A 21,142-nucleotide genomic window follows, 5' to 3' on the forward strand; every position below is an offset into this window, starting at 1 on the left:
AAATAATTTCTTGGGAGTTTGGTTGATATGGCACTGAATAAATAGCTTAATTTAGGTACTGTCATTTTTATTATATTAGCTCAATCTACTCATAAGCACTTGATAGTTTTCCAAGAGATTAGATCTGACTATTTTTGTGGAAAGTGTTTTGTAATTGTCTTCTTGTAGTTCCTGACTTTGCCTTGGCAGGTAGACTCCAAAATATTTTCTATTATCTACAATTATTTTAAATCAAATTTCTCTTTCTATATCTTGCTGCTGGACTTTCTTGATAATATATAAAAATTGCTCATGATTTATGTGGATTTATTTTGTATCCTGCAACTTTACTAAAGTTGTGAATTGTTTCTAGTAGTTTTTAGATGATTCTTTAGGTTTCTCTAAGTATATCAAATCATCTGCAAAGAGTGATTTGGTTTCCTCACTCCCTACTCTAATTCCTTTCATGTCTTTTCTCTTCTTTTATTGCCAGAGCTAACATTTTTGATACAACATTGAATAATAATGGTGGTAGTGGGCATCCTTGTTTCACCCCTGATCTTACTGGGAATCATTCTTGTTTATACCTATTACATCTGATGTTTGCTGATGGCTTTAAATAGTTGTTATTGATCATTTTAAGGAAAACTCCATTTTTTATAGACTCTCTAGTGTTTTTCATTGGAATGGATGTTGGATTTTGTCAAATGCTTTTTCTGCATCTATTCAGATAAATCATATGATTTTTGTTAGTTTGGTTTTTGACATAGTTATACTAGTGGTTTTCCTAATATTGAACCAGCTCTGCATTCCTGATATGAATTTTATTTATCCATTGTGTATTATCGTGGGGATAACTTGCTGTAATCTGTTTGCTAATATTTTATTTAAGATTTTTGCATCAATATTCATTAGGGAAATTGGGCTATAAGTTTCTTTCTCTGTTCTGATCCTACCTGGTTTAGATATCAGTATTATGTCTGTGCCATTAAAAAGAATTGGGTAGGATTCCTTCATTTTTCACTTTCCCAATAGTTTGCATAATATTTGGAAATAATTGTTCTTTAAACAATCAGTAGAATTCACATGAATATCCATCTGGCCCGGGAGCTTTTTTCTTAGGGGGCAGATTAGTAGTTTGTTCAATTTATTTTTCTAAAATAGGACTACTTAAGTAATTCATTTCCTCTTCTTTTAATCTGAGCAATCTATATTTTTGTAAATATTCCTTCATTGATTGACATGGGCTTTGAGGGAGACATAAGAACCATCTTCTCCTACTTTAAGGGCCAGAGACAGACACTGCCCTTCAGTGTTACCATGCCCCTAAGGAGCCAAAACTTTGCTTAGAGTATCCTGGTGAAGCTTGTCATCATCAATGTGGGCCGGGCAGGGGCTGTCAATCTGGATGTCATCCAGAAAGTGGAATATGTGAAAGAAAATTTTAAGATGGTGTATCTGCTAGAGTGTCTACAAAAGACAACCCATTGAGTGCTAATTTTTGTAAAGGAGAAAGCAGCTGTGGATGCCTTCCATGAATACTTGCTTTTCAAAGGTGTGGAGGTTGTAGCCATCCATGGAGGCAGAGATCAAGCAGAACAGAGCAAAGTAATTGAGATATTTGGGAATGGCATGAAAGATGTCTGACCACTGATATGGCCTCCCAGGGCCTGGATTTTCCAGCCACTCAGCACATCATCAACTAAGATATGCCTGAGGAGATTGAGAATTAGGTCAAAACTTAGTACCTGAAGAGCAGAGCAGATGAGATGAAATCTTGGAGTTGTTGATCCACTCAAATAGAAAACCTTACAAAAAATTTAATCTAAGGTGAATTCTGGCCCATTGTGTTCCACTCAGCTAGAGGCAGACCCACTGGTTGGGATGAAAGGATGAATTAGAGATGACTCTCTTACTCTGTAAGAGATAATCACTGCCTTCAATTTATTATTATTTGCTGTCTCATATTAATAAAGTGATTTTCATACCCAGATCATTGTGATATGGAATTTGATTTGTCACACATAGTGATCAGATATTTATTCTTTGATCCTGTACATCTCCAACTTGTCAACATTCACATGGCAATACTACTACTATGACTTCAAGTAGGTAACATTTATATAGAGCTTTACATTTGGCAAAGCACTTTTTACATGCTAATACTTCTGCTCCTCACACAGCTCTGTGAGTTTGTTAATATTATCTTCATTTGATAAATAACAAAACTTGGGGACATGGAAATTAAATGATTTGCCTTGTCACACAGCTACCAGGATTTACATCTAGTTCTGACTTCAAAATGCATATCCATATAGATTGATGTAGATATGTAGATCTAGTGTCCATTTATAAGGGTTCTGCAAGGAGTCCATCAAAAAGCTCTGCTACCTTAGAAAAACATCTAGAGAATTCCAGAAAAGAGGTGCTAGGATTTACCATTTCCTCTTAGAAAATTCATGAGTTGCTGAAAGTTGAAAGTGCCAAAAATCACCAAAGATTATGTTTTAGTAGGCATTGCATGGACCATTATTGAGATGTAGTTCCTAAGTTTGAAGTACCAGGAGTACTAACTACCAAGACATAAAATTCATGGAACTCTAGAAAATTTTAACTAATTTTCAAAAGCTTTATTTTGCCATTAGTTGGATGTAGCTAGATGATTTTGGACAGAGAAGTAGGCTTGGAGTTAAGAAGATTTGAGTGCTGTTTCATCTCTTTTTTCTATATGTATGATCCTGGACAAATCATTTATACTTTGTTGAAGTGCAAAATTTTTTATTATATCTTTTTTATTTATAAAGCATATGCATGGGTAATTTTTCCAACATTAACTCTTGCATAACCTTTTTTTTTTTTGCAAATTTTCCCCTCCTTCCCTCCACCCCCTCCCCTAGGTGGAAGGTAGTCCAATACATGTTAAGTATGTTGAAATACATGTTAGATTCAATATATGTATACATATTTATACAGTTATCTTATTGCACAAGAAAAATCAGATCAAAAAGGAAGAAAAACTGAGAAATAAAACAAAATAAAAGCAAATAACAGCAGAGAGAGTGAGAATGCTATTTTGTATTCCACACTCTGTTCCCAGAGTTCTCTCTCTGAGTATAGATGGCTCTCTTCATCACTGCACAAGTGGAACTGGTTTGAATCATCTCATTGTTGAAGAGAGCCATGCCCATCAGAACTGATTGTTATATAGTCTTGTTATTGCTGTGTATAATGATCGCCTGGTTCTGCTCATTTCACTTAGCATCAGTTCATGTACGTCTCTCCAAGCCTTTCTGAAATCATCCAGCAGGAAGTTGATAATGTTACAGTGGTAAATCCTTCCAGTACCTTTGACAAGGAAACCCCATGAACAATATTGATGTGCTGTGGTCTGTGGGGATCCAAAGAGTTGGACAGGACTGAACAATGCAAAATGCAGTGTATAGTATTTTCAAATTAAATAGTTTGCCATCAGTGCAGAAACTCACATTGCTGTTGTTTTTTATCCTTACTGACGATGTCTGATAACATTACTGAAAAGCATGGGAAATATTGACTGGGAAACCCTACTTCACTTTCTTTGTGACTGGAAAAGCATAAGAATATTGTCCTTTATCCAGAACCTATGCAAATATGCCATCATGAAACTGGTGTACAATGTTGATGAATTTCTCCAGCAAGCTAATTTTTTCCATAATCTTCCATAGGTCTCATTATTGAAAGTATCAAAAGGCTTGGTTCAATAAACAAAAGTTTTGTACAGACCACTATTTTCTCCTGAGTTATTACTCCTGGAGTTTTGGGGCAAACATCATATTGACCATAGATAACCATCTTCCTGATGAAGAATCATTCTATTAAAAAAACACTTGGCAAAAATCTTGCCATTAATGACTAAGAGAGACATTCCTTCCCCTGTGATTTTCACAGAGTAACCTGTTTCCTTTTCTAAAAAATGAAAGCATCCTTAATCTCCTGGGATATGATTTTCTCTTACCATATAATCAGGAAGATTTCAGACAGCCTCTGTAGGAGCAGTGGGCTTTCTGTCATGAATCTCCACTGGAATGGAGTCATCAGCAGGTGCTTTTCCCTTGGGAAGAGCTTCATGGTGCTCAGTGCCTCTTCTTCAACTGGAGATTTAGCTAGAGAAGAATTGATAGCAACCTGAGGTATATGATCAGTGACTTCAGCATTGATTGATGACAGTCAGTTAAGAACACTATGGAAATATTCATCTCATCTCTTCAGGATCATTTTTTTTTATCATTATGACTACCAATGCTGAGTATTTCAGATGCACCAGAGAGCTTGGTCCATAACCTTCATCCTTCATAGAGGAACTTGGGATTACTACTCTTAGCATAGAATTGAATTTTATCCACATTCTTGCTGAGTTGAGAATTCTCCATCTCTCTCTAACCTTCACTTGCACTCTTGATGGAGTTAAATGCGGTCTTTTTGGAAATGGACAAGCTATCTTGCTAATAAACCTAGGAAACTTCTTGTTTCTTGCTTAACGGCTTCTGAATTTTACCATCATTTTTTTCTAACCAGGACTGGTGTTCTGGTCCAGATAAGCAAATACACCAAGTCTCTGAAAGCTGCCCATTCCTCTTCTGCTTTACTGTTGTTGACTGTGTATTGACTCAGCATTTTCTTCAGTTTAGCAACAAACTGTTACTGCATGGGAGAATATCTCTAAGCTGTTGATGTCTAATCTTCTTACAGTTGTCTTGCCTAAGACATGCTGCTTTTTTTCTGAATTTAAAGTTTTAGCTTGGAGAGGATGAGTCTGTCATTAGTCTAGCTCTCTGTACCACACATTGCCTTCATCTTTCTCACATCTTTCCTATCTCTTCTTTTTTCATCATGATTTTGGTTTTTTTCCCTTTATTAAAGTTTTTTTTAATTTTTCAAAACATATGCATGGATAATTCTTCTATATTAGCCCTTGCAAAACCTTGTGTTCCAATTTTCCCCCTTTCCCCCCACGCCTCCCCTAAATGGCAAGTAATACAATATATGTTAAACATGGTGGAAATATATATTAAATCCAATATATGCCTACATATTTATACAATTATCTTGCTACAAAACAAAAATCCAATCAAACCAGAAAAAAATGAGGAAGAAAATAAAATACAAGTAAATAACAGCAAAAAGACTGAAAATGCTGTGTTGTGAACCATGCTCAGTTCCCATAGTCCTCTCTCTGGATGTAGATGACTCTCTTCATCATAAGACCATTGGAATTGGTCTGAATCATCTCATTGCTTTTTTAAAATACCTTTTTATTTACAAGATATATGCATGGGTAGTTTTTCAGCATTGACAATTACAAAACCTTTGTTCCAATTTTTCCCCTCCTTCCCCCTACTTGCTCCCCCAGATGGAATGTAGACCAATACATGAATCATCTCATTGTTGAAGAGAGCCACATCCATCACAATTGATCATTGTATAATTTTTGGTTGCCATGTATAATGATTTCCAGATTCTGCTCATTTCAGTTAATATCAGTTCATGTAAACCTCTCCAGGCCTCTCTAAAACCATTCTAATTATTATTTCTTATAGAACAATAATCATTCCTTAACATTCATATACCATAACTTATTCAGCCATTCTCCAATTGATGGGCATCCATTCAGTTTCCAGTTTCTTGCCATTACAAAAAGAGCTGCCACAAACATTTTGGCACATACATGTCCCTTTCCTTCCTTTAAGATATCTTTGGGATATAAGTCCAAAAGAAACACTGCTGGATCAAAGGGTATGCATAGTTTGATAACTCTTTGCGCATAGTTCTAAATTGCTCTCCAGAATGGTTGGATCCATTCACAATTTCACCAACAATGTATTAGTGTCCCAGTTTTCCCACATCCCCTCCAACATTTATCATTATCTTTTCCTGTCATCTTAGCTAATCTGAGAGGTGTGTAGTAGTATCTCAGAATTGTCTTAATTTGCATTTTTCTGATCAATAATGATTTAGAGCACCTTTTCATATGACTAGAAATGACTGGAATTTCTTCATCTGAAAATTGTCTGTTCATATCCTTTGAACATTTATCAATTGGAGACTTTGCCTGTCCCTTCTTCTAACAATGACACAGTCTATTTCAATGCCAGTTCTTGCTACAAAAGCATATTTTACTACTAGGCATAAAAACAGTGTTGGTGATGAGAATATCATGAGATTCATAAGTCTTCAGTAGTAACCATTGCTATTCCCATTTCCAACTTTAGTCTTTTCAAGGACTTCATGTCATATCTCATAGTTTGTGCCTTCTCTCAAAATAAAGTTACTCAGAATTATAAGATTGTCTTCTCTTAATACATTGATGATGAGGATCTCCAAATCTTCAGAGAATTTTTCTTTGACATTTTCAGAGTTTGTCATGGTTGAAGCATACACACACATATCATATAATGTGGCACTTTTCTGCAAGTGATAATTGCATTGTCATGAGCCTGTTATTCATTGCTTCTGGAAAGCATGCATCTTACTGGCTAAATTAGCTCTGATTGCAAAAATCAACTCCTCCTTAACATGTGCTCTTCATCAAAATGACCACTCCAGAAAAAAAAAAAAAATCTTGCTTCAACTTTAATATACTGGCTTTAATTTGCCAATCTTGTTTTATCCTGATAGCTAATTGGATACATTATCTCTCACAACAAGAACTGTTTGTTTCTCAGGTCTACTGGACTTCATGATCATTGATATCCTTTCCAACTCTCAAATCCCATGGATGCTAAAGCCCCAAGACTAGTATTGTCATATTGCACAGAGAAGCAATCAACAATGATGAGATAGACACAGGATTGGTTATTTACATATTTTTTGGTTAGATTAGTTCCCACCACAATTGAGTTAGCTAGATGGCACAGCAGATAACTTTGCTTTGGGCAAGGAAGTCAAAAAGACCAGAGTCCAAATCTGGTCTCAGACACTAAGTGATCTTAGGCATTTCTTTCTTTTCTTTTTTATTTGCTAAGGCATTTGGAGTTAAGTGACTTGCCCAGGGTCACACAGCTAGGAAGTATTAAGTTTCTGAGACTAGATTTGAACTCAGGTCCTTCTGACTTCAGGGCAAGTGCTTTATCCACTGGGCCACCTACCTACCCATCAAAAAAAAAAAAAAGAAGAAGAATAGCACTTACCAAGATTGCTGTAAGAATCAATGAGATATTTGTAAATTGTTTAGAACAATTCCTGGCACATAATAAGCAATGTATAAATGCAAATTATTGTTATCATTATTGTGCAATGCCTCCTTGGATACTTTGCCTATCTTTGATCTTGGAGTTTCTTTTGTGTACAGAAATATCTACTTGCCCATAACTAAGATGAAATCCATTCTAACAGAAAGGGGTATTAAAGGAATTGTTGGGGGTTGGTGCAAAGGTTGAAGAATACCCTGACTTGAATTCTTTTATAAGGCATATAGATGGTGCAATAGGTGTAAGGGCTAGAATTGGAGGCAAGATCCTATGTGTATAGGATCAAATCTATCCTGTGACACTTAATGTCAATGTGATCTTGTCCCTATCTCTTAATTTTAGCTTGAGGGATTTTTTTTTATTTAAGACCAAATGAGATATGTAAAAGCATGTTGAAATCTAACAGACATTTATTGAATCGTTACTGACTTGACTGATCACAAAATCTAGGAGAATATTTCTGTACTTATTTTTAGTATGTAATCTATTGGAAAAGAAGGGATTAGATAATAAGATATAAATGCAGAGATCAGATCATGATTGGGAAACTCAGCTAGATATTTCTCACTAAGAAGCTTTACTTGAATTCCCATCTTTTAATTCCTAAAATGAAAACTTCATTAAGCTTTACAGGAAGACATCAGAGAAGAACATTTGGTAGATCTGTAAAGTAGGGTCTAAAAGACTCAGTTTGTGCATTAGCTCCTATCATGAAGAAGGCATATGTACTTGAGGAATAAATTAATAGAGATGTTGATTTCTTTGAGAATTTGATGTCCTTTGGATATCTGAGGATTACGAAACTATATTTTGGTAAGAGGTAAGAATCAGTGTGCCCTAAATATTTAGAGGTAAGCATCTGAGAAGGTACATTATGGACTTGAAATGCTGAATCACTGAGATTTCCCAGAAATACCTATTTAGTAATAATGCTAAGTACCTTGGAGTTTATTAAATTTTCAACCAGCTCACTTCCCAATGAAACATATCTCCTTCTGACAGAATGTGAATATTTCTTCTGTTAACACTGCTTTTTCTTAATACACAGAACTTGTTGCATGATCTGTAGAATATTTGTGCCACATAAACCTTCACTAATTTTTCTCAGAAGCCAACAAGATATAGAAGGATATTAGGACCACACAATACAAATTGGATGACCAATGATTCCAAGTAGCCATAACTTTAGAAGATATCATTCTAATCTTCTTCTCTCATTCTAGTCATATTCCCAACTATCCTCTTTTTCAGGGCTCATTTGACGTTAATGTCCTTTACTTATTAGACACATAGAGAAGGCTAAGATTATTCTCTGGCTCCTGGTTCCTTTGAGAAAGCTAAGAAAGTGAAATCACTACCTTTTTTGGCAACAGAAAAAGTCCAGAGAAATACAACAGATTAGTCTTACAATTATCTAGGATGTATTGTTTTTATTTAACACACAGATCCCAAATTGAATATGAATAATCAAACAAGCAAGGGGCAAGTCTTTAAGACTTTAATAATATATGCCATGGGAAAATACATAGGAGAAAGTCTTCTTTAAGTGCTTTCAGCAGAGACTTGATCTAATTTGTCTCCCACTGTTTCAGTATTGGATACATTGAGAAAAGGGAGGGGGGAACAAGTGAATGCTGGCAGAAGCTGGAAAGGCAGATTTCTGGGGAAGGTGAAATATAAAGAATTCACCAATAGTCATGTGTATGGAGTCTTTTCCTCTCGTTCTAAGATTACAAGGGGATCCTTTTACTTTTTAAAGAAATTCTTAATGATAAACTTCTGAGGAATCACTTGGGATGAAGATCCTAGTGACCTAGAGATCAAAAGAAAGGGGAAAAGATATATATATATATATATATATATATATATATATATATATATATATATATATATAGTAATGGGCTGAGGCTTGAGTTGATGCACTGAGGTCCCAAGTACATGAGGCTAAATAGTAATTGGACCATACTCTATTAATATATATGCTTGGAGAAAGAATGGCCCCCACCCACTCTTTGTGCAAGTCCTAATGTGTTGTATAGAAAATGATGATTTTGGTGGGTGGAAGCAGGGGAGTGGAAAGGGAAGCAGAAAAAGAGACTGTTGGCTGGCATCTTGACACAGCTGCTCGCATTGCTATCACAACGGCCCTTTCCCTCCGATCCCCCTCTGCTAGCTGACTTCCTGTCACAGTTTCCCATATTGCTATCTCAATCCTTCTTCACCTCTACTGAGAATTCTCTCTCCTGAGAATAAAGATTGAAGATTTTTTCCCTTAACCTGAATCTAACTCTGGCTGATTTTAAATACGTGGTTATCACAATATATAATATATATTTCTTTGTGTGGTGGCAAAGAATTGGATATTAAGGGATGACCATCAATTGGGAAAAGACTGAACAAGCTGTGGTGTATGGATGTAATAGAATACTATTGTGTTATAAGAAATGAGTAGCAAGAAGATTTCAAGAAAAACCTTGAAAGACTTACACATGAACTGATGTTGAGTGAAGTGAAAAGAATTAGGAGAATATTTACATAGTAACAGTAACATTGTGTGATGATCAACTGTGAATGATTTCAGCAATACACTGATGCAAGACAATTCCAAAAGACTTATAATAGAAAATACTATCTTCATCAAGAGAAAGATTATGGAATCAGAATGCAAATCAAACCACAATTTTTTTTCATTTTATTATCTGTTTTGTGTGTGTGTGTGTGTGTGTGTGTGTGTGTATAATTTTCTCTTTTATTCTGCTTCTTCTTTTACAATGTGACTAATGTGAAAAAATGTTTAAAATGATTCAACATTTATAACCTAGACTACATATTTTTTACTATGTTGGGGAAGGGAGGAAGGGAGAAAAATTTTAAAACTCAAAATTTTATAAAAATGAATATTGAAAACTAAATAAAATAAAATAAATAAAATCTTGCAGAGAAGAGATGGGTAAAGCCTTTGGAAGGATATGCTATAACTTTAATTATTTTCAATTCCATAAGAAATTTGTTAGCTGATGGAATGTTTTGTAGTACCCAGGTCATTATTTAAAGAAGGAAAAGAATCATACATGGTAGTTTTCACTATTTATACAAATCGATCAATACATTTTTATTAAATGTCTGCTATGCTTTAGGCATTGGAACACTCACAACAGAAACATCTGCCTTAATTGACTACAAGCTCCTTGAAGAAAAGGAATTTTATAGATGAAGAATGAATAAGTTTATTCAAAATATCCTTAGAGGAGAAGACTGACATTGATTGTGTGTATGTATATGTGTGTGTTTTGGGGATTAGGGAATGGGGACTAAGAAAAGGCTCCTATAAGATGTTGAATTGAATTCTAAAGAAAAAGCAAGGAAGGAAGTAAAGTATACATGGAATAGAGGTGTCCCATGAAAAAGAACAATTGAAGAAGATGAGGGACAGATCATTATGGTTGGACCATAAATTACACAGAAGCTGACATTGTATGAGAAGTATGGCCATGTTATTGAATTAAGTGACATATGAAATCAAATTGAAATGCTTTCCACATTACTTTGTCCAATTCTTCCTTTCCTCTCTTTTCAGAGACCCCCTACCTATAACTGCTATTTTGAAAGCTGCCTATCTATTCCTTCTCTGCTTATGCCATAACCAATCTATATTGGATAATCATCCAATTAGTGTTCCAATACTTTTATGATCTTATCACAGAAATAAGGGGAGGGTATGCCAGGGAACAAGGGTGAAAGTGAGGCAGGGTGGATGGTAATAGCATATGGAAGCATAGGAAAGGATTCATAAAACTGGAGATCCTTCTCAGGACAAGGCCTTTGATTTTTGCCTTTGTAGCTTTGATGAATGCTAAGATAAAAAATGTGATAACTCACTCTTTGAGAATTATTTCCCATAGCAGAATTCTGTTCTTGGTACTTGGTCTGAGCCATGCTTCCAGCAAAAATATGACTTCATTTTCTTCATTTAGTGCATTGATGCCAAAGTGGCCAAGTCTCAATGTAGTGATTAATCAGTATAGCTTTCTAGTCTCATTGAAGACAAAGCAATTTGTTCCATATAACCAGAATTTGTTTTCCTCTGTTCATATTAATCTACAAATGTACTAGAAATTGTCAGATTTATTTAGGCTTTCTGACTAATTTTGAACAGACTTTGTGATTGTTACCACTACTTTGGGTATCTAACTAATCATTTCTTGACACAAATATTTCCTCTTGTCTCATGTGTCACAATTTTCATCTCTGTTTCAGCCACCAGAGACTCTGTCCTTGTGGGCTACCTGTGGGCTACAATGAAGAAGAATTTCATGAGAATTCATTTTTTTCTACCTGTGGCTTGATCTTGGGAATTTTATTCATTTTGATTTTGAATTGGATGAATCAATTTGATTAATTGATATTTGGAACTCCTGGATTAAAAATATGAAAATCTTGACTCACCAATATTTCTCATTTACTTCTATGACTCTTCAAGGGGCAGGGAGAACATGGTTATTATCTCTTGGTATTGAAATGCTTTATCTATGTCTGTTTTTTATAAGAAAAAAATAACTAATATCTTTACCTCTAGTCTTTTCCATTTTTCCCATTGCCCCATTAACTTGGTCAAAGCCCTTGGGTATACTCATAATCCATCCCATTGCCTGGAGAAGACTAATTGCTTGGCAGACTTTTCTCTCCTATTTCCTTTTTATCCTGTCTCAGAGATCTTAGTAAGTAGAATATATGTCAATATTCATAAGCTCTAAAGGTAAAGTTCAATGTGAAGTCATCCTTAAAATTGAATAGCCCATCCCTAAATTGCCTGCTCCTACCATTTCTTTTGACACAGATACTATATCTTTCTTGGAGACCTCATGCTATTCCTGAAATTTTGGTTGGCATCTTAATATGCTTCTAAGGGTCTATCCACTTGTCTCTCTCTTCAGCAAAGAGAAAGGTTCTGTGCTTAGGGAACATGAACCAAAGGCTTCAGAGAATATAGTTGTAACTCTCCTTCATTCATTTTGGCTATATATTGAAAAGGAGAGCTAGAAGAGCAGGACATTAAACACTTGTAGGAAGATATAGTTTCCTTTTAGGTTGCTATTTGTTAATAGGCTATTGCTAAGGAGAATTTCTGGTAGAGGTTTAAGAATAGAAGGCCATGTGCTGATCAGTTTGACAGTCTATTGGACATTTTTGTTCTGATTTAATGTTCAATTCTGATACGATGAGTGATGCCAGTTGAAATCATGTTAGGATTGAAGAGAGCCATCTACACCCAGAGAGAGAAACAGAATGTAGATCACGACATAATATTCTCACTTTTTTTGTTGTTGTATCTTTGTATTTTGTTTTCTTACTCATTTACTTTTTTTTTGATCTGATTTTTCTTGTGCAGCAAGAGAATAGTATAAATATGTTTATACCCATTGGATTTAACATATATTTTAACATGATTAACATGTTTGTTATCTAGGTGATGGATTGGGAGAGAAGAAGGGGAAAATCTGAACCACAAGGCTATGCAAGGGTCAGTGTTGTCAAATTATCCATGCATGTTTTGAAAATAAAAAGCTTTTTAAAAAATAAGAAATGCTCTAAATCATTTCTGATCAGAGAAATGCAAATTAATTAAAACATAATCGCACACCTATTAGATTGTTTAAAGTGATAGAAGGAGGAAATGACAATTGTTAGAGGTGATATGGGGAAATTGGGGCACTAAAACACTGTTAATAGAATGGTGAACTCATCCAAGCATTTTATAGAGCTATCTACCCACAGAATTATAACAGTGCATTTACTCTTTGACTCCAGAGTAAGACTATTAGATGTGTTTCCTGGATTGATCAGGGGAGAAGGAAAAGGACCTATATATGCTAAAATATTTATAGCAATTCTCTTTGTGGTGGCAAAGAATTGTAAATTGAAGGGATGTCCTTCAATTGTGAAATGGCTTCAAGAATTGTGATATATGAATGTGATGGAATAGTACTACACTGTGAAAAATGATCAATTGCTTGTTGATTTTGGAAAACCATGGAAAGATATATGAAATAATGATTTGTGAAATGAGCTGAACTCAGAGAATGTTGTACACAGTAACATCAATAGTGTTCAAAGAATAATTGGGAACAATCATGTTATTTCAAATATTATAAATACTCAGGTCCACTATAAAAGACCTATGAAATAAGGTGCTATCTACCTCCAGAGAAAGAACTGATAAATAGAAGTAAGCAAAACATGGTTCAAAAAATTGGTTTATTAAATGTCAGCCTAGAAGAAAATTTACAGGAATTTGTAAGTATATATAAACATACATTATTTTCCAAGTTCTTGTTTATATTTCCTTGTTTCTCCTCCCCTCCCCCCTCCAAAAAACAACCCCCCGCCCCCATCTCTTGCTTAATATTCTGAAAACCATCAATGATATCCCGACTTGTTTCACACTGGAGGGACTGAATTGCAGTTGGGCCATGATAATAGCGATCGTTCATCTTCAGGCTAAGTGCATTGTTTTGACGCTGTTACGTCCCCTCCCCCCCACCCTCACCCCCAAGTCTTAATAGTCGATGGATTCTTGGAACTTCATCCTTTTGATTGGGGGTTGATAGAAGTCTGAAACCAGAGAGTTCCCCTCCGTGCTGCCGTTTTCACTGCTATGCTCGTTTTGGGCTTCACGTTTCCTGAGAGTCGTTGCCAGGACCATAGCACTGTGGTGGTTAATTCTCTGGATGATGGCGGCATTTCTCTTCTGCTTTATGGATTTTGAAGAGTTGGAAGTAGATGGCACGGGGGAGACCCCATAGCCCTCATCTAAGGATGTATCGTCCATAGCTGTCAAATCTAATAGTGGATTTTTCACTCCTAGTGACAGCATCGTTTTCCAACTTTTTTCATCCATTTGGGCACATTCTGCAAAGAGATCCTGTGAGCCCATGTAAAGCCGATCTCTATGAAAGTAATGGGATTGCAAAAACCGTGCCCAGAACTCCTTTTTTGTCATGTTCCGTGGAACGTTTTCTGCATATTTCGTTTTCACTGCTGGGTAGGTCCTCAATACGGACTCAACGATGTCAGAAGTCAAGTTGTACTTCAGGCCATCACAAGCCTCTTTTTTGGGGCAGACATCAGCCAGAAATGCTGCCGAAATGCCCACATCCTGTTTGTGATTGGATGCTGCAGGGCTCTCCACAGCATTCCGGCTGAAACGATTGGCCCAGAATTCTTCAGCACTGATCACCTGACTCACAACCAGGTCTTTATAAAGCTGAAACAAAAGCGGATCTTCTTGCAGTCTTCTGTTTTTCTCTTGCAGTTCTTTCCTGGCTTTCCTGTTGAATTTGGGCAGCAACTGCTGAAGAAGGTCCTTCACGGTATCTCGCTCGCTTACAGCTGTGCTTCCATTGGAAAAATGGAAATTAATTTTGTCTCCTGATTGTAAGATCAGCTGAAGTTGGATTTTAGCTTTTCCTTCTCGGCTGATTTTCTGGCATTTAATGTGCCTATACATATGGCTGATTGTAAATGTGTCTTTGCCTTCAGGCGCCCAAGCGATCCTTTCTGCCAAGAGGTACAGGGTTCCATCTTGCTTCTTCTGACGCACCTTCTTTACAATCAGTAAAATTTCTTCTGATGAAGTTGCCATGATGGCGGGAAGGTGTGTGCAGTTGGTGAAGGAAGTTCTGTGGGGAGAGCTCCTCTCCGCTCTAGTCCTGAGGGAGGGTCGGTGGGGAGAGCGCCTCTCCGCTCCAAAGGGAGGATCAGTGGAGAAGTTCGATAGTTAGAGCTCCACTACTCTCCTCACTTCACTACAACTGCCTAGGATCTTCCCCAGCTATGAGAGACCCAGCCTTGTTGCTGGTTATTTAAAGAGGATACGAGTTAACACCTGGTAATAGGAGGCTATGAATTAACGCCTGCTTCTAAGAGCCTACGAGTTAACGCCTGGTTCTAGGAGCCTACGAGTTAACGCCTGGTTTGATTCCGGGAAGAGTTACCACTTTCTTGAGAAGAGCCTGGGAATTTTACCCAGAGAAATTCTAAATGGAAAAGTTTCCTTAGCCCAGATTGCTCGAGGCAAATTGACTGAGTTTCTCCTTTATAAGTCAGACAATCCCAAGCTTTGAGGAAGGGAGCAAAAATTTGTGGGTTGCTGCTAGTGATATGGCTGAGTTCAGGTAGACCTCTGTTAATGGGGGAAAAAAGAGAGGACCAGCCCAGTCCTTGGAAGCGGCAGAATGGGATGATATGTGTCAGCTAGAATGGATGCAAAACTGTTTCTCTTGAAATTAGCAGAAGAAATGACTCTGGATGGAGAAGAAAATATTGTCATGCATATTTTATTATATTATATCATATTAATTAAAACATAATTAATTATTAATAGAGAGGAGAGGAGTCAGCATTGAGAGGTGTTGCTTGGTGAGGTGGAAGGATTCTAACTCAGGAAAACAAATTTAAGAACAAATTAATTTCAAGAAATGAATGGGAATGAAGAAACTTCCAGTTCTTCAGAAATTTGGCAAACCAAAGTTTGGACTACAGAAAACCATGCTGGTTCTGGCATAAATAAGTTTTATCTAAGACACCTTCACGATTAGATGGCCTGGATCCAACTACTGAATCCAAGTATCGCTGAAAGGGTGCCAGGTTCATCTTCGATGTAGGAATACATTTGGGACTACACTATGTTACGGTGGCTACCGGAATAATTTATTTTCCCTGTTTCTACATGTTTCATTCATTCAAGCAATTCCCAAGTTATGTGACGGGAGTGTGTGCTCTTTTTTTGAGAGGGAAAGTAGAAGAAACTCCAAAAAGATGTAAAAAATATTCTCAAAACAGCTCGCAGCTTATTAAATGAAGCACACTTTGGTCAATTTGGAGACGATCCAAAGGAAGAAATTATGGCTTTGGAGCGTGTCTTATTACAGACCATTGATTTCCAAGTGGAACATCCCTACAAATTCCTCTTAAAATATGCCAAACAATTCAAAGGTGATAAAAACCAAATTCAAAAGTTAGTGCAAATGGCAAGGACATTTGTAAATGACAGTTTGTGTAGTACATTATCATTACAGCGGGAATCTAATATCATAGTAGTCTCAGTGATGTACTTGGTAGGATATTTATGCAAATATGAAATAAAGGAATGGACATCAAAACCATCGTACAGGAGATGGTGGCAACAGTTTGTCCCAGATGTATCTGATGATGTGTTAGAAAATATTTGCCATCAGATCCTGGATCTCCATTCACAAAAACACCAGCAGAGAGCTCTCCAGATACCTCATCAATTGCAGCAACCAGAGTCTCTTCAGTCAAGGCCTCAAGTGCCCTCACTTCAGTGCTGTGACAACAGTCCCAGCATTCTCAAAATTCTGAACGGTGGCAACCCCAAAAGAAAGAGACCCAGCAGTGAACAGCAGCAGCAACAGCAGCAAGCACAACAATCTAAGAAGCCATCTCTTCAGCCTAACCCTCCTAGGAAGGTTAAACTGTTACTGGTTGTTTCTTCCAAGTAAGATTACAAGGCAGCAGAATCATCACCATCTAAAATTTCCCAAATTGAGACCATACACGCATCAACATTACCTTTACATCCACCTCTGGAATGTAAGCCACTGCTCACAAGTGCAGTTTCAATAAGAGAGGGAGAGTAGAAGAGCAGATTGGAGGTTGGAGATCTTCCAAAAGTCCAGATTCCTCTGCCCCTGTGTATCAGCCACCTTTTCTTCCTCACCATCCTCCATTACCACCTTCAAGCAACCTCATTGAGATATCAATTACAAGTTCCTATGTGTCAGGAGAAGGTTATAAAAATATGCGGTCCATTATGAACAAAGACAGACCCCTCTATGGTCTTCTGGCCCCAGCATATAGAAAACCCATCCATTTGCTATACCCTACTTACATCCTCCTAATTCTCTTTCATTTTTTCCACCTCCTCCCCTTACGTCATTTCTACTACCCATAATTCCTACACCCACATGCGTATATTTCCCCTCACTAGCATACAACTTTTATTTTCACCCTTCACACTTGCCTCCAGCTCATGAAAATCCTTCCTATTCTTGTCTAAGGCTTTGCATGCACCTCTTAGTTATCCTCCTCCATTTGTTCCCCAAGATGGACAACCTCCCACATCCCATCTCCCTACTTGGTATGTCTATGGTAAAATAATTAAGTCATTCAACTTGGCTGAAATAACACCCCTCATTCCTTTTCTTTTTAAATCAAAAACTTTTTTTTCACGTTTTAAAAGTCACCTACAGTGAAGTTTTGTTTAAACATTAAAAGAGTTGAATATCAGGATACCTTGTATAATACTACATAGTTGTAGTGCACAAAGTGAGTAGAATTGTGAACTTGAGCTCTAGTGAATCTTCCTGGGTATTGGCTTCTTGTATAACTATTGCAAAGACAATTATAATCAATCTTTACATATTTGATGAATTTAAAGGCACTTGTTTCTGCACCGAATTGCTTTCTACCAATGAATATACAAACCAACCATATTGGCTCAATAATTACATGTAAAGAACCCATTTCCTTTTAGAAATCAATGCCTACTTTTACTAAAAAATAAATTCTAAATAATCCAGTATCATTTAAAGTCAAAATTTCATTTTCCATGCAGTAACATGTTCCAGTGGTACATGACATCATACTTTCATGGTTTAACTATTATTTTCAGTCTTTTAATTTTAAAATTGTTTTGGACAAGCTGACCTTGTTAAATTTGCTGCTGTTTTTTGATGTCTTTTTTGAAAGGGGGAGGTTAGGAGAAAGAAGGAAATGTAAATAAGAACTTGGAAAATAATGTATGTTTATATATACACTTACAAATTCCTGTAATCTTGTTATCTTTTAGAAATGCAAATGTAACATCATTCTGCAAAATTCCATTTTGGTCACAAATGATACTCCCTGAGTCAGTTACTTCCCTGAATAAAACCATTTAAAAAAAAAAAAAAAAAAAAAAAAAAAAACTTTGTTCCAGGCATTGAAATTCATGATATTGTGAATGTTATTAAATTATTCTAGGATTCTGGGATTATTATAATTCTGGAATGACTTTTTAAAATTAATTTATTTTACTTTATTTTTTTAATAATTATAAGTTTTTATTTACAGAGCCTATACCTGGGTAATTTTTTACAACAGTATCCCTTGCACTCACTTCTGTTCCAATTTTCCCCTCCCTCCCTCCACCCACTCCCCCAGATGGCAAGTTGACGAATACATGTTAAATATGTAAAAGTACAAATTAAATACAAAATAAGTATGCATGTCCAAACATTTATTTTGCTTTACAAAAAGAATTGGACTCTGTAATTGTGTACAATTAGCCTGTGAAGAAAATCAAAATTGCAGGCAGACAAAAATAGAGGGATTGGGAATTCTATGTAATGGTTCTTAGTCATCTCCCAGAGATCTTTTGCTGGGCATAGCTGGTTCAGTTCATTACTGCTCCATTGGAACTGATTTGGTTCATCTCATTGCTGAAGATGGCCACGTCCATCAGAATTGATCACCATATAGTATTATTGTTGAAATATATAATGATCTTTTGGTCCTGCTCATTTCACTCAGCATCAGTTCATCTAAGTCTCTTCAGGCCTTTCTGAAATCATTCTGTTGGTCATTACTTACTGAACAATAATATTCCATGATATTCATATACCACAATTTATTCAGCCATTCTCCAATTGATGGGCATCCATTCAGTTTCCAGTTTCTGGCCACTACAAAGAGGACTGCCACAAATATTCTTGAACATACAGGTCTTTTTTCCTTTCTTTAAAATCTCTTTGGGATAAGAGCCCAGTAGTAACACTGCTAGATCAAAGGGTATGCACAGCTTGATAATTTTTTGAGCCTAGTTCCAAATTGCTCTCCAGGAGGACTGGCGAGACTTACATGAACTGATGCTAAGTGAAATGAGCAGAGCCAGGAGATCATTATATACCTCAACAATGATACTGTGTGAGGATGTATTCTGAGGAAGTGGATCTCTTCGATAAAGAGAGCTAATTCAGTTTCAATTGATCAAAGATGGGCAGAAGCAGCTACACCCAAAGAAAGAACACTGGGAGATGAATATAAACTGCTTGCATTTTTGTTTTTCTTCCCGGGTTATTTCTACCTTCTGAATTCAATTCTCCCTGTGCAACAAGAAAATTGTTCGGTTCTGCACACATATATTCTGTCCAGGATATACTATAACCTATTCAACATGTAAAGGATTGCTTGCCATCTGGGGGAGGGGGTGGAGGGAGGGAGGGGAAAAATCGGAACAGAAGTGAATGCAAGGAACAATGTTGTAAAAAATTACCCTGGCATGAGTTCTATCAATAAAAAGTTATTTAAAAAAAAAAGCTCTTTGCAAATTTTCCCTCCCACCCCCACATCACCATTTCTGCCTCTCCTATAAAATTATCTTCCATCTATTCTGTATATATGTGGCATGTACATAATTATTTAAATGTTGTTGTCCTCATTGTGATGTGAGCTCACTGAGATTAAAGACTCACTGGAAAAGAGTATATCTTTAAAAATCACATACTGATAGTTTTGGGTAATACATGTTCCCACGTTACTGTTTTATTTTTTTATTATTAAAGTTTTTCTTTATTTTATGGGGAAAAAAAAAAGAATGTATCAGTGTCCCTGTTTTCCCACATCCCCTTCAACGGTCCCCATTATCTTTCCCTGTTATTCTAGCCAATCTGACAGATGTGTAGTGGTATCTCAGAGGTGTCTTAATTTGTATTTCTCTGATTAATAATGACTTGGAGCATCTTTTCATATGGCTAGAAATACTTTCAATTTCTTCATCTGAGAATTCAGACTGACATTTTAAATGGGAAAAAATCTTGAATACTAAAGTTTGTAAATTCCGATGTAACTGGATCCCAAACTGAAGTTTGTAAAATATATTCAAATGGATATTGAGAACTGCTTGGCCTCTGGGACAACAAAGTTGGATTTAAAATGTTAACTCTTTCCTGATTCATGAAAAGCTCAAATAGATTCATGAAATTTATAGGTTTAGGAAATTTTGTCATTACTCTTCTTTCAGAATCTTTTCTCCTTTAACAGAAATCAACTGAGCTCATCCACACCAGTAGCAGCAACCCACGAATTTGCGCTCCTTTCCTCAAAGTTTGGGATGGCTTGACTTACAAAGGAGAATCTTAGACAAGTTGCGTCTAGCAATCTGCGCAGAGGAAACCTTTCCATTTAGAATTTCTCTGGTTAAGGTTCCCAAGTTCTTCTCCAGAAGGTGTTAAGTCTTAGCCGCTTGGAACAAGGCGTTAACTCGTACCCTCCTAGAACCAGGTGTTAATTCATAGCCTCTTTAAATAAGCAGCAATCAGGTGAGGTTTCCAGTTGCTAAGGAAGGTCTCAGGCCGCGCTGTTGAAGAGCATCGCATCGCATCGCATCGCATCGCATCGCATCGCATCGCATCGCATCGCATCGCATCGCATCGCATCGCATCGCATCGCATCGCATCGCATCGCATCGCATCGCATCGCATCGCTTTCTCCACTGAACCTTTCTTAGGAGCTGAGAAGGGCGTTCTCCAACGATCTTCCCTCAGGGCCCAGGCCGAGACTTCTGCAAGCATCTCGTGGTGCAGAAGGAAAGAGGTAAGGAGGGAGAATAAGAAAACAGAAGGGAACGAGCGAGAAGAAAACAGGGAAAGAAGGAGAGAGAGAGAGGAAAGCATACCTGGGACATATTTTACAATCCAGGCTTAACTAGGATTGAGGGATTCACAACTGGGAAGAACTAGCTTCGCACCATGTTAGAATGGGGAGGTTTATGAATTAGAGAAATTCCCAAGTGGAAGATCGAGCTTCGCACAAAGGGCTGAGAAGTTTATCCGTCTCCTCACATTAAGGATCAGCTTATTCTAAGGAAGCAGCTTCCA

General features: G+C 36.7%; 1 protein-coding gene and 1 pseudogene across 1 annotated transcript; one reads left to right on the forward strand and one right to left on the reverse strand.

Annotated features, from left to right (window-relative positions):
* Window positions 1-1,305: 1,305 nt before the first annotated feature.
* Window positions 1,306-14,847, reverse strand: LOC127548563 (general transcription factor IIH subunit 1-like). The gene is given in 3 exon segments (XM_051976012.1): window positions 1,306-1,383; window positions 13,592-13,713; window positions 13,716-14,847. Coding segments are annotated over 3 exon segments (1,332 nt in total).
* A 1-nt stretch (window position 14,848) lies between these two features.
* On the forward strand, window positions 14,849-20,405 carry LOC127548568 (cyclin-K-like; annotated as a pseudogene).
* The last annotated feature ends 737 nt before the right edge of the window (window positions 20,406-21,142 follow it).

Source organism: Antechinus flavipes, chromosome 1, assembly GCF_016432865.1.
Source record: "Antechinus flavipes isolate AdamAnt ecotype Samford, QLD, Australia chromosome 1, AdamAnt_v2, whole genome shotgun sequence".
NCBI lineage: Eukaryota > Metazoa > Chordata > Mammalia > Dasyuromorphia > Dasyuridae > Antechinus > Antechinus flavipes.